Source organism: Tupaia chinensis, unplaced genomic scaffold (assembly GCF_000334495.1).
Source record: "Tupaia chinensis unplaced genomic scaffold, TupChi_1.0 Scaffold000067_1, whole genome shotgun sequence".
Classification (NCBI taxonomy): Eukaryota; Metazoa; Chordata; class Mammalia; order Scandentia; family Tupaiidae; genus Tupaia; species Tupaia belangeri.
In genome coordinates this window covers 2540417-2554099 of record NW_006159526.1, presented here as the reverse complement: position 1 = coordinate 2554099, position 13683 = coordinate 2540417, and the positions used below count along the sequence as shown (strand labels likewise).

At 57.5% G+C, this 13683-nt stretch overlaps 1 protein-coding gene across 1 annotated transcript; it reads right to left on the bottom strand.

Annotated features, from left to right (window-relative positions):
• Positions 1–2501: 2501 nt before the first annotated feature.
• Positions 2502–8850, bottom strand: CEACAM16 (CEA cell adhesion molecule 16, tectorial membrane component). Its single transcript, XM_027767177.1, has 6 exons — positions 8814–8850; positions 6830–7174; positions 6248–6523; positions 5020–5298; positions 2754–3080; positions 2502–2587 (listed from the first exon to the last, which is right to left on the bottom strand). Exons 1-6 carry the CDS (start codon positions 8848–8850, stop codon positions 2502–2504), a joined length of 1350 nt encoding a protein of 449 aa, XP_027622978.1.
• Between the last annotated feature and the right edge of the window lie 4833 nt (positions 8851–13683).

The window sequence follows — 13683 nt, the reverse complement described above, 5'->3', positions numbered from 1 at the left end:
GTCACTGGGTCCAGGACTGGAACTGCAGTTGGCCATGTGAGAGTCCAGCAATGTAACTGCTATGTCATCTCCTGGCCCCATTTTTTTATAATATGTATTTTGCGTGAACTTTTTGAAGACCCTGCATGTAGTGTTTTTATAGCCATTTGATTCTGATTTGATATTTTGCATTTTCATTGCCTCTGTAATCCAAATATTTCATTTTAAGAAATTTTTTCAAGAGTATAGAAATGGGGGGGAGCATAGCTTCTGATCGATATCTACATTTGTTGTATTGCTACAGTGACCTGCGAAGTAAACTTGCATTTGAAGAAATGCATCTGAAAATGGTTAGAAAAACTCTGGTCTACCTCAAGTTCACACCTTTGTACTGATAAATTGAGGCTCCAGTAAACTCATGGCAAATGGACGATTAAAAGACAGATTTGAAAACCCTTGATCTAGAGATCTTTTACCACTCGGCATCTCAGCTCAGCACGGCTCCCCAGAAGGGCATTTCCATCTTTGACCAGACCTCTCTTTCTATCCAAAGCCTGGACTCTGCCATCACCGCTTCTGATCGAGATCCTCCCTTAGTGGGGCATCCTGGCTGGGTGGGGCCTGTGGCTCAGGCTCTGCTAGTGAGAACTGGAAGACACGCATTCTGACTCACACCCCAGCTCTCCACCCCTCAGCCCATCCCTGTCTCATTTGCATTCATTTATTATCTAGAGGAGGAGGAGGAGGAGGAGGAGGAGGGGGGATGATCGTAGGGCTGTTGGAGAGACACGGGAGATCCCAGGAAACCCCGGGACCTGAGGGACATCCGATTAGACTGGTGAGGACCAGAGGTTCTGGGACTCTCCAGGAGAACCGTGTCACCCGTCGGGCACAGCGGCCCTGCTTCAGGTCCAAGTGGTGATGTGAGGCGCGATGTAGGGGAGCCGTGTCCCATAGGACCCCACTATGCTTGGTGCCCATGGGGACGGGGGTCTTCGGCTTACTGGGGGGGCAGGACCTCAACTGGAACCTGGGGAGCAGAGGGGCGGACCTGAGGCCCTGGGCCGAGCAGGGGCGCCCACTCTGCGCTGGGCATCTCTGCGCAGGCGCGTCAGGCTGAGCCTAGGCTTCGACGGGAAAGGACCGAAGCTCGGCTGCCCGGGGTTGGCGGGCCGCGAGGTGCAAGGAAAAAGGCCGACACACACGTGCATTAACCAGGACGTTTATGGCCTCGGGCTCTGCCACAGCTCGGCAGCTCTGAGGAGCTGCCCGGCCCTAACCTAGGGTGGGAGCAGGTCCGCTCAGGGCAGAGCCGGGAGGGGGCGCAGGGTCTGCGTCTCCGGAGGTCTGGTGGCCAGGCTGCTACTCCAGGGCTGCAGGGGGAGGACGAGGAAAGGGGGAAAGAGGCCGTCATGGAGGGGGAGGCCCAGCCCCCAGTGGCCCCCTTCCCACTGCCCTGCCCAGTCCCCACCTCCCCGCCCCACCCGCCCACGCTCAGCCTGTGCCAGGTTCAGGTTCAGGAGGGTGGCGGTGGTCCTCGGAGGGAGGGAGGTTGACTGTGAGAAGAGAGACAGGGTGAAAAGGGATGGCGAGGCTGGGGGTGGCCCTGCCAGAGAGCAGCACTCCGCCCTAAGCCTGACCCAGAAGCTCGTGTGCTTGTGAGTGGATGAGGGGGGCGTGGGGGCCCTGAGAGTGGTTCGGTCCCTGATCCTGGGTCTGAGGGGCAGGCACCCTTCCTGACTCAGAGGACATGGCTCCTGAGAGTGCCCGGTCTGACCCAGGAGGCAAACCTCAGGACTCAGGAGAGCAACTTAGTCCTGTGTCCTAGAGCTCCTTGCCTGGTGGGTGACACCGAGACCTCTCCAAGGGCCATGGTCTCTGGGACATCTGTGGTGGCTTGGACTGATGGGGAAGACTTGGGCCCTCGCTCTGGGAGATCCCAGCCTGACGGAGGAGACATGGCCCTAGTCCCTGACTCTGGGAGCTCCCAGCCTGACGGAGGAGACATGGCCCTGACTCTGGGAGCTCCCAGCCTGATGGAGGAGACAGAGTCCCTGTCTCTGGGAGCTCCTAGCCTGATGGAGGAGACATGGCCCTAGTCCCTGACTCTGGGAGCTGCCAGGCTGAGGGAGGAGACAGAGTCCTTGTCTCTGGGAGCTCCCAGTCTCATAAAGAGACAGGGTCCCCAACATCTAGAAACTCTCAATCTAGTGGAAGAAACCTAATTCCCCCACCCAAAAGCCTCCATCTTCATAAAGGAGAGCATCCGTGTTCAGCCTGGGAGATAAGCCCCACTGCCTACGGTAACCTGCCTGTCCTCTGCCTGCTGCAGAAAGGTGACACATGACCCCTGTGGCCCAGCGTCTCCCAGTCTGAATAGGGAGGTGTGACTCAGACCTCCAGTCTGCTAGGGGATGCTGTTTCCCCAGCGTGGTGGGACAGCTGCTATCCCGTCTTAGGGCCCACCTGTCTGCAGGGGAAAGGAAGCGGGTCCTCAGACCGCGCCCCCTCTGGGAGCACCGTCAGTCTGGAGTAGCGCTTAGTGAGAGCGCGCGGTGGTCACTTTTAGCAGCTCCCCGCCGAGTGGAGGGGCCTGTGTATACCTCGTCTAGTTCGATAGGAGAGGAAAGAGCCCCATGACCCCCGAGTCAGGTGAAAGTCAGGCCCTTTCCTTCAGTCTGATGAGGGAGACGGATCCACCTTTGGCCTTTGCCCTTAAGGAGGGGTCAGAGGCCCACGTGGGACTCTGTGGCCGAGTCCCCCGCCCCACTCACGGGCCACCTGCAGCTCCACCTCCAGCGTGTCGGTCTTGCCCTGCAGGGTGACGGTCTTGAGCGTGTAGCGGCCGGCGTCCGTGAGGTTCAGCTTCTGCACCAGCAGCGAGCAGTTGGCGAAGCCCACCTCGCGGCCCGTGTGCGCCGGGCCTGCGATCCAGTTCCCGGACGGCAGCTGGCTGAGCAGCCGGCTGGGCTCGGAGGCGGGCCCGCGGTACCAGGCGTAGACCAGCAGGTCCTTGGGGTAGCCCTGTACGGTCAGCGTCACGTCCTGGCCCTCCGTGGGCTTGCTGGGCACCGGCACGATGGTCATAGCGACTGCCGCCGCTGGGGAGAGAGGACGGCGCTGGGTGGGCCGGGCCTCACCGGGCATGCGTCCCCCTCCCCCCCTGCTGGCAAATCTGTGCCTCCCCCCCTGCTGGCGGGTGCTCCCCTGTGGGGTGCTGGGAAGGAGACAGAGGAAGGAGGTGACTTGGGTGGTGGGGATGGTGGCTTCTGTGACCCAAGAGTTCCTGCTAGGGATCTGTGTCTCCCCTGTCAGACTAGGAATTCCAGCCTCTGGGGGTGTCTCTTCCGTCAAACTGGAAGACCCTGGAGGGCCGGGCCATGTCTCCTCCATCAGATTGGAAATTCCAAAATATAGGGACCATGTCTCCCCTATCAGATTGGAAATTCCAGAATATGGGGGCTGTGTCTCCCCAGTTAGGTGGTTGGAAGTTATGCACCCCCTAGGTCATGTCTCTTCTGTCAGAAAGCAGACCCCAAAATGTGGGCCTATAGTTCCCCCATCAGGCTGAAAAATTCTAGAGGTGGGAGGCCATGTCTCCTCCATCAGATTGGACATTCCTGTAGGGTGTGGGGGGCTGTCTCCTCCATCAGACTGGGCAAGTTGTCGGGCTGGTGGGGACTTCAGAAGTTGAGGAACATGTCTCTCCCATCATATGGGAAATTCCTAGAAAGTGGGGCCTTGTACTCCCCCATCGGACTGGGAGCACCCCAAAGGTAGCCACACGCTCTGTCTCCGCCATCTGATAGGAATTCTGAGACAAACAGGGCCGTGCCTCCCTCTCAGGACAGAAGTTCTCCCCAAGCCCAGACTGTCTCCTCCATCTGACTGACAGCTCACTGAGGGTGGGCACCATGTCTCCCATCTCTGCGCGGCAGCCCATGGGAGAGGAGGCCTTACTGCTTTTGTTTGATTGGCAGCCTCCTTGAATAAGAGGCCATGCTTCCCTGTTCCAGGGCCATCTCCCCTTGGCCCGAAACCATGTCTCCTCCATCAGATTAGAGTCTCCCCCCAGGTGGGGAAAGGGTGGTGTCTCCTCTCCTCTGTCCCTTCCTGGTACTCGGCAAAGAGTTGCTGACAATCTGGAAGCTCGTGGGGGCTTCATATCCACCCCCCTACACACATACCTGCACACCTTGGCCACCCCCCATGCTGGCCTGCCCAGGCAGGGCTCAGGAAGTGCCTGAGGTCATCTGGTCGACCCCCCTGACTCCTGCCAGGACCAGCTTGCCAAGACCCAGGTGGGGTGGGGAAGGTGGTACACTTACCTCTGGGGATGCCATTTCTGCTTTGGGTGAAAGAGTATCCACCCTTGGATGAGACCCAGCCTGTTAGCGGGAGGGAGGGAGGGAGGGAGGGGAGGAAGGACTGTCCCCAGGAGATGAGGGCTACTTGGGAAGGAACCAAGGTGGAATGAATGAGGCCCTAATGTTGAAAGCCAACTTTCCCAGGGGATGAGAAGATATCTCAATGGCGCCCCCAAATGCCAGCTGCCTGGATTACCCAGCCCTGGGCCTTCTTAGGACAGAGGCAAGAAGACAGTGCCTCTGGCTGTTTCCATCAGCTGTCACCTGGGCTAAATAACCCGGAACCTAGTTGGCTGCAGGGCAGTTCAGCTGTCTGTGTGGCAAAAGTCCCTGAGCAGCTGGTGACTGGATTTAGAGCAGGGGCACCCACATGAAGGAAATCTGAATGGTTTCCCACCCCACCACCCCACCACATGGGACATGTGATCCATTTCCCACACTGTCACCCTCAAGAAAGAGAGTCTGATTTGCCATTAGTTTTCCAGGTGACAGGGCAGGGACCGTCTCTGTTACCACCTTGGTGAAGTGGGGTTCACCTTATGTGCCACTTTGTCCCTTGGCCAATGGATGGACTGGGAAGCCACCATTGGTCCAGTCATCTGTTGGGCAAGTGGCACTCTACCCTGATGGGTCTCCCTGGGGTGGGGTGGTGGCCAGGCTGAGGGTGACTCACCAGTGAGCTTGACCACCACAGAGGCAGAACCAGACAGCAGGGTCTTGGGGTTCTTGGCGATACACGTGTACGTGCCCTCCTGGGCCGCCGTCATGCTGCTGATGTTCAGGTGGTCTTGGCCATTCTGAAGGGCCCGCCCGTTGAAGGCCCACACGTACTCGGGCTCCGGACAGGACCGGGACACGCACCACAGGGTGAGGGACGTATTGAAGTCGACTTTGATGGTGCAGCCTGTGCGGGCAGTGGAGTCCTGGAGGATGGCCACGCGCTCTGGGCCAACTGTGGGGGCAGGAGGGAGAGACACGGGGCAGTAGAGGGGGATGGGAGTAGAGGCAGGCACCCCAGCTCCCTCTCCACCAGACTGGGTTCCTGGGAAGATCTGGGCTGGTGCAGGGGAGAAAGAGCTCTCGCCTTTTCGGACCCCACCTTCAAGTCTAACTGGCCCTAGCGTCTTGAGATTCACTTCCCTTTCCAGTTTTCTCTTCTGTGAAAAGAGTATGGTGGGCCAGGGAACATTTCCTGGAATTTTTGAAAGCTGTGACTCCATTAAAAATAATAAATAAATAAAAAGTCTAAATGGTTTTTGTTTTCTGACAAGCCATTCTACAAGTCTAGAATTCTAGAGCTTCAAGAGTGAGTGCTTCTAAGTTCTAGGATTATGGGATTCTAGAAATCAATGTTTCTAAAGAGTCTAGACTCTAAGATTTTAGAATCATTCTAAGCATGTCTGCTTCTAGAGTTGCTAGGCTTCTCAGAGTCTAGAAGTCAGTGCTTTCGAAATCCAGAAGTCTCTGCTCGAAGGAGTCTAGGATTCTAGGCTCTACGTTTTTCTATGTTGTTGACCTGATGTACCTTGGTAATTCGTTTTCCCAGGATTCCACACTGCGTGCCTCGGCAATTCGTTTTCCCAGGATTCCACACTGCGTGCCTACTGCCCCGGGGATGACTGTGTGCTTTGGTTCTGTTTTTTTTTTCTCATGGTCTCTCCCACCCCTCCCCTTCCTCCCCCCACCCCTGCTCCCTTGCAAAGCCTCTGGGTCCTATGGTGCTGCTTCCAGTGTGAGGGTTGATTAAAGGTGGTCTGTGTGCTGTAGAATATGAATCAAGTGACTCTTAAGAAGGAGCCCAGTTCCTAAGCCCAGCTGGCCTGCCGACTAGCTGTGTGCCCTGGGGCCCCTCTTCTGGCCTCAGTTTCCCCAGCCATGAGGTTTGGGCCAGGAGGACTCACAGTACACCGTCAGGTTGAGGGGCTGGCTGCGGCTGACGCTGACTGGGTTCCACACCTCACACTGGTAGGCTCCGGCCTCTTCCCTGCGGATGCCGTGCCGGGTCAGCACCCGGCCATCCGGGGACAGGCCGAGGCGGATGGCAATGGGCAGGGCCTCGCCGTTGAAGAACCAGCGGACCTCGGCCGGGCTGGGGCTGCTGCACACCAACCGCAGGGTGTCTCGGCGCTCCACCAACTCTGTGCTGTTGGTCATGACCACGGGCGGGGCCAGGATCTCTGTCGGGCGAGAGACAGGGGGAGGGGGCCAGGCACCAACTGCTCTGAGGGCCTCCCTGCCCCAGATGAGGGGCACAGCCCTATCTTGGCAGTGCCCCTCAATCCTCAGCTAGAGGGACATAGAAGGAATGTAGGAGGCAGGTCTAATCCTGGAGACCATCCTGAAGGAGGTGAGCATTTTAATGTTATTTGATGCCTTCCCCTTTCTGATAATTGGAACGTTTTCTTCCTGTTTTTTTTTTTTTTTTAGAGGAGGAGCAGGGAGGGCCTGGCTGGGGTACAGGGGTGCGGAGAGGGGTGTCTCACCATAGACCTGCAAGTGTCCGTAGCCCACCTCGGTCTGAAACTGCCTGTTGAGTGTCTGCAGGATGTAGGTGCCCGAGTGCCTGGGCAGGACGCCCTGGATGTCCAGGCTGCCGTCGGGGCGCACGGCCTCCCGCCCCGTGTGCGCTGGGCCGGGGGTCTCGTCGCCTGTGCTCACGATGTAGCTGGCCACCAGGTGAGTCAGGCTGAGCGTAGGCCCCGCGTACCAGCTGTAGGCCAGCAGTTCCCCCGAGAGCCCGCGGACGACCAGCGTGACGTTGTCCCCCTCGGCCGGCTGGGCAGGCTCTGGGGTGACGGAGATCTCGGCCCTGGCATTCAGGAACGTGGCTGAGGGAGAGGAGCCAGAGGGGTCTCATGTGGCGGCTTTGACTGATTCCCAGGGTGACCGGGGGCAGGATCAGGCTCAGAGAGACGACGTCTGCAGCCCAAGGTCCTCCGTGTACACAAAGACGGGCAGAGCCAGCTTTGAACCTGCAGCCCTCTGACCCCCAGACTCCTAGCCGCTTCGCCTTCATAGCGGCTCTCGCGAGGCTTTGGGGAGACGGTCTCGGTGCACGTGTCTGCTCGGCTGTCACGTGGGGTAGGATACCTGCCTCCTAGGTTGTGGCAAGGGCTCCGCCCACATAACGGCTTGGAAGGGTGCCTGGCATCCAGCAAGTGGGGTGGGGTCGGGGGTTGAGGGGAGGTTGCGTGCTGTGAAGACTGACTCTGCTCCCGCGGGTCACCTTGCACAGAGCCAGCGCGAGCGCCCAGCCTGCAGGACCTGTGCTTTTCCCGGCGCGAGACTCCCCAAACCGAGCCTCAGGGGACGGAGCTGACTCAGTGGACCCAGCTACGTCCCTGCTCCCGCGGTGCGGTGCGGTGCGGGGGCGCCCTGGGGCTCACTCCCAGTCCAGGGCTCCTCCTCTGCCTCCTCCAGCTCCACCGCGGCTGGAAGGAGGGGTGCTGCTAATCCACCCCTTTCTGTCTCCACCGAACAGGGAAGCCCTGAACCTGACGAGCTGGTCAGGGCCACTTGGGTCCGGATCATGTGTGGCCACCCGGAAGGGGGGGCTGGGGTAGTTCTCACGTGAGAAGTACTTACACGCCTGGCCTGGTTTCTGGTACTTTCCAGGCTGATCGAGCATGGCTAGGAGTGAGCAGCTGTGGGCTTAGCACTCAGCCCTGCCACTGTCTCTGCCTCTGTGTGACCCTGGCCAGTGACTCTGCCTCTCTGAGCCAGTTTTCTCGTCTAGGCAGTGGGGGTCCTGATTGGGCCTCACCTCATGAGGTTTAAAGCACTTAGAGCAGCCCCAGGAGTACAGACGGCACTGATCGGTACTGCTTATGGTGACCTCAGAAGCCCCTGCCAGTGAGTAAGCTGAGGCTGGGGCCGGAGGGCCACTGCCCAAGCTCCATCCTCAGGACCGCCGAGCTGTTGGTCAGGATGACGCTAGTTCAGGCCTCCCCAGCTCCAGAAAGGTTCACCACGTGAATGTAAGAGTATTTAATAGAGCCTCCCCTACCCTGGTTCATGTCCTGCTCTTAGAAATGTCCAAGGCCCGGGACCAGAAAGTGGCATGGTGGTTAAGGGTGCTGGATTCCCACATGGCTGACTGAGGTTCGAGTCCCAGACCTGGTGGTTTGCTTTCTTATTTTCCTTCTCTTTCTCTCATTCTGTCCCTCTCTGGTCAAATTAAAATAAATAAATAAATAAAGTTAAATAAGGTAATTCTTAAAGAAAACAAAACAAAACCAAAAAAGAAAGGAAAGAATATTTAAGGCCCACCCCGCAAACAAACCTGTCAGGGGACTGCCCCGGCCTGCCCCATGCTGGAGCCTTTTAGACACACAAACTGTGTCTGTGAGAAGCAGAGTTGCCCTCCCTACCCAGCATGCTGGATTTCCCGCTCCCAGGCTGGGGGTCCCCTCCCCTCCCTGAAGCCCTCATGGGGTGGAGGTGTTAAGGGGTGCTTTTCTCGCTCACCACTGAGGAAGAGCCAGCTACACCGGGTCAGCACCATCTTTCGCCCCAGACCGGGTCTCGAAGACACAGGCATTGGAGTCCCAAGCTCGGAGGCCCTTCCTGGTTGGGTCCTGGCTCCGTCTGCTGCCGGACCTGAGAGGGTTCGGTGATTTGGAGCCTGGGGAGAGCACCTGAATTTGGAGGGATCGAGTCACCAGGATCTGGGGCCCTGTTTGGGCACCTGGGTGGGTGTGGCAGGCACCGGCCAGGGGCCATGACCTGGCCAGGCCTCCTGGGGCAGCTGCCTCACCTTCTTTGTGCCGAAGGCCCCAATTTGGTACTGGGAGAAGAACCAGGTCGCTGGGAGGAGGAAGGGGGTGCAGGTGAAGATCCTGGGGCAGTTCCTCTAACCACCGGGGCTTGCGCCCTACCTGGTGAGCTTGGGGGCCATTGAGGGATAAAGCAGCAAACAATGCCTATGTGTAAACAACGCTTCAACCTCGGGGCGGCCACAGGTGTCATCTCGGTGGACATCAGAACAGTCCTGTGAAGTGGGCACCCCCATTTGCCGATGGGGAAACTGAGGCTCTGGAGAGAACTCTGACTCGCTCATGTTTCTGTAGGGTGTAAATGGGCCAGGAGGTGGAGTGGTGTTTTGGGTGCCGGAGTCCCACATGGCCACGGTTTGAGTCCCAGACCTGGGGATTATTTTCTCTCTCTCTCTCTCTCTCTGGTGAGTGTTACCCTATAGCAAATTTAAAAATATTAATAACATGGGAACAGCAGATGGCATAATGGTATGTCACTAGACTCCCATGTGGTTGACCATGGTTTGAGTCCCAGACCCGGTGGCTTAAAACTCATTTTGGGGGCCAGCAGGTGGTGTGGAGGTTAAGGCGTTGGACACTCCCACATGGCTGACTACAGGTCGAGGCGCAGACACGGAGGCTTGCTTTCTCTCTCTGTCTCTCTCTGGTCAAATTTAAAAATAAAAAATAAATGAATAAATAAAAATTTAAAAAACAAAACAAAAAAAGAACTCATTTCAAGCTTGTGTGCGTGCATGCCCAAGATACTGAGAAGAGAATGGAGAAGAGATTGTGGCGTGGCCATCCCCCTGGAAAATGATTTCTCGCTTTCTATGTCTCTTTCTGTCTTTCTGGCGAGCGCACGCTCCCTATAAAAACAACCTCTCCAAAAAAAAAAAAAAAGAAATGGTTAAATTTTGGGGGCCAGCAGGTGACATGGTGGTTAAGGCACTGGACACTCCCACATGGCTGACCGCAGTTCGAGTCTCAGACCTGGTGGCTTGCTTTCTCACTTCCTCTCTCTCTCTCTCTCTCTCTCTGATCAAATTAAAATAAATGAATGAATAAATAAAATTAAAAATTACACGTGATTCTTAAAAGTTTGTTTATATTTTTCATGACGGTGAGAGAGAGGCAGCACTTCAATGGGGTCTCCATGCCACGCTTCACCTGGACGACAGGCATGCATGTGTGCACGATGTGCTCAGAGGCTCCTGGGCGTGACCCCGGGGCCTTCCCCACGTGGGTCCAGCTGCGTCACTGCTGTGCCACGGCTGCCGTGCATTGGACACCTATTTAGTGAGCAGCTACTGTGGGGGCGGAAGGTGCAGCAGTGACGAGACGGCGGCAGTGGTGCCCCGGCCGACGTCCCTGCGGAAGACAGAGACGTAGCACCTATTCCGTCAGCTGGGGATGCTGGGCTAGAGGTGGGGCTGGCCTGTTCCGTGAGGTCAGAGGGCGGGTGTTAGGGAGGGGTCTCCGCTGGCCGCGGGGCAGGGACGCACATCTTCACGGCATCTCCATGGCCTCGCACAGCTCCTGGGTCCTGGCTCCTTTGAGGCCTGCAGCCCACTTCTGGGCAGGAGGCCATACCTGTGGCTCACCTGTCCTGATTTCTCGTCCAGCACTATGTCCTGGGCTGCCCTTGCAGGGCAGGGCTCTGACGGGGAGCTGGGGAGGGGCCTCCTGCTCCCTCACCCCCTGCTACCTCACCTCACCCTTCTCTGTCCTGGCCCAGCCTTGTCCCCTGGGCCCTGGGAGCCTGTCTCAGTATCATACAGGATCGTCCCTGGATGTCCCTAACTGACCTTGGCCTCTCCCCTTAGACGTGCTCGCTCCTCAGGTCTTCGGACGTGGAAGGGGCCACTGCCCATGTCTTCACTGGGATGAGGCCCTGGGCTCGTCCACCCCAAGGGTCTTTCCAAAATGAAAACCTGCTCCGCCCCCCACCCCCTGCTCAGAACCTGCTGTGGCTCCCCAGTGCCCTAGGGACAAAGCCCAGGTCCACAGCCACAACCAAAGAGGCTCTGCCTGGCCCCTGCCCACCTGGCCAGTCTCATGGAACATCCCTTCCAGGACCCTCTGCCTCACTCGTCCTGTCTCACTCATGCTCCACCCAGCATGCCCCTGCTTCCCTCTGCTCTATTTCATTGCCTGCTCAACAACTCCTCCTCCAGGGAGCCCTCCTGGTCTCCAGGCTGGGTCCAGTGGCCCCTGGGATCCCCGGTGCCAGCCCTGACCACCCAGGGTTTGTGTGCCCCCTGAGCTGCGAGCCCCGGGAGGGCAGGGCTGGGCTGTCCCCGCTGCACTCCGGTCACTCCTGGCAGCGGCCAGCACAGCGTGGGCTCAGAGCTTGTTTGTGGAACTGGACACCGGGGGCGGGTGACACAGAGACAGAGAGAGACAGAAGTCTCCAGAGAAGCCCAGGTTTCTGATGATCTGAGGAGTGTGACGAGCCGGGCTCCGGGAAACTTCCAGAAGAGCCGGCTTTTGTCCAGACGCTGCCATGGTGTCCCCACACGCATAGCCTCACTCGGACCCTTCCCCGTCTGCTGTTCTCACCCTTCTAATCTGCCCGTGTCCCCTCCCGGCCCCTCTGGTGCTCCTGGACACACGCCACTCCTGGGAGCAATCGAGGGCTGAATTTCTCGGGACCTACTATGTGCCAGGTCCCGGCCTGGGCCGAGAGGACACCAGGCGGTCATGGGGGGCTCTGCTTCTTTGTGAAGAGCGTGTGTGGTTTTGATGTTGACCTCCCGGGACTCTTTGGAGAGTGAGAGCAGGCGCCGGGAGGCCCAATGCAGGGCCTGTCCTGAGTGGCCCTGAGGACATGGGGGTCGTTGTTCACGCCATGTCTTTCCGCCAGTGTTTATTGAGCACCTACTGTGTGCCCGACACTGTGCTGGGTACCGGGGTTCTGACTGGGAACAGGACCCAGAGCTGACCTTTGGGGTGAGGTACAAATGCACGTGATGTCACGGGGGGGGGGCTGAGGTGTGTGGGGGGAGGTGGTTGGGAGGATCAGGATTATGTAGGGCAGCAAGAAGGTGCTGGAGGGGGAGACACTGGACACAGACCCGACATGGAGGTCGTGCCAGGCAGTGGGACCAGCAGGTGCAAAGGCCCCGAGGCAGGAGTACTTTGGAGCGTGCAAGGAAGTGGGAAGAGCCAGCGAAGCTGGAACTGAGTCGGCGAGGTGGAGAGGGGAACGGGGCAGGTCCCAGAGGCCCTTGTGGGCTGCCCGGAGGACAGGAGCCCTCAGGAGGGTTTTGCACAGAGGAGAGACGTGGGCTGACAGGTCAGAGGGTCTGGCTGTGTTTGGAGAGCAGCCCGTGGCGCCTGTGCGGCAGCCTAGCTGCGCCGTCCCTACGGGAGCTGCGAGTCACGAGCTTATCCAGATCGCGACAGCTGTAAGTGAAAACTCCACAGCAGGTAGCAAAGACTTAGATCGAACAAGGAGAATGTCAACGAGGCCGTCATCGGTGGGCCGATGCCCCGTGGGAGTGATACGATTTTGCATGTATTGTGCTAGACGCCTCTCATTAGTTTATTTTTACTTATCTTCTTGTAAACTCTTTTTTTTTTTTTTAAAGAATTGCTTATTTAATTGTATTTATTCATTCAATTATTTTTCATTTGACCAGAGAAAGACAGGCACACACAGAGAAGAAAAAAGCAAGCCACCAAGTCTGGAACTTGAACTGTGGTCGGCCATGTGGGAGTGCCCAGCGCCTTAACCATCATGCCACCTGCTGGTCCCCTCCCTATACACTCTTACGACATGTAGGTGACTGCGGCCTGTTTCCACTGGGCGGTGCTGGGTCTGGGTCGTGGCTGGACCAGCGGGTAGGCGCGTAGGACCAGAGGTCTATTTTGTTGATACTGTTATTCTTTTCTCTCTCTCTCTTTTAAAGAATTAGTCACTCTGTTGTATTTATCATTATTATTGCTATCTCTAATTTAATCAGAGAAAGAGAAAGAACATGAAAAGCAAGTCACCAGGTCTGGGACTCGAACTGCAGTCATCCATAGGCCAGTCCAGCACCCCAACCACCACGCCACCTGCTGGTCCCTCCTTTTTCTTTTTTCTCATGACAGAGGGCATGTGTGCATGTGTGCCCGAGAGAGGGGAGGAGAGAGAGGAGCACCATCCACGGGGTCCGGCCACGTACAGTCCTTCCCCAGCCCTCTAGTTCCCAGGATCTTGGGCGCTAGGCCGCATGCCGGGCGTGTTTCCAGGCTGACCTGGGGATTTGAACTGTAGCTGCCCATGTGACTCCAGCACTGCAGTCCAGCTTGCCACAGACTGTGCCACCCAGTGTGCTCACTGGAGAGAGACAGAGAGATAGAGAGAGAAACTGAGAAATCGCCCACCAGGGGAAGGCCACACTGTAATCCCTTCTCCTCCATTCTCCTCACATGATTTGGGCATGCACACATATGTGACCGGTGTGTTTTTCCAGCCACCAGGTCTGGGACTCAAACCATGCAGTCCACCATGTGGGATCCAGCTGCCTTAATCTCCATGTTACCTCCTGGCCCTAGGCTTCTTTAAAAAAAGAGAGAGAGAGAGAGAGAGAGAG

Bases quoted from the DNA above. Each gene is read 5' to 3' on its own strand.
- CEACAM16 (XM_027767177.1), bottom strand. From the start codon at position 8,850: ATGGTGCTGACCCGGTGTAGCTGGCTCTTCCTCAGTG. The intron at 5,299-6,247 runs GTGAGTCCTCCT...CTGCCCCCACAG, and splicing joins CCTCAACCTGACGGTGTACT to TTGGCCCAGAGCGCGTGGCC. The intron at 3,081-5,019 runs GTGAGTCACCCT...CTCTCTCCCCAG, and splicing joins TGTGGTGGTCAAGCTCACTG to CGGCGGCAGTCGCTATGACC.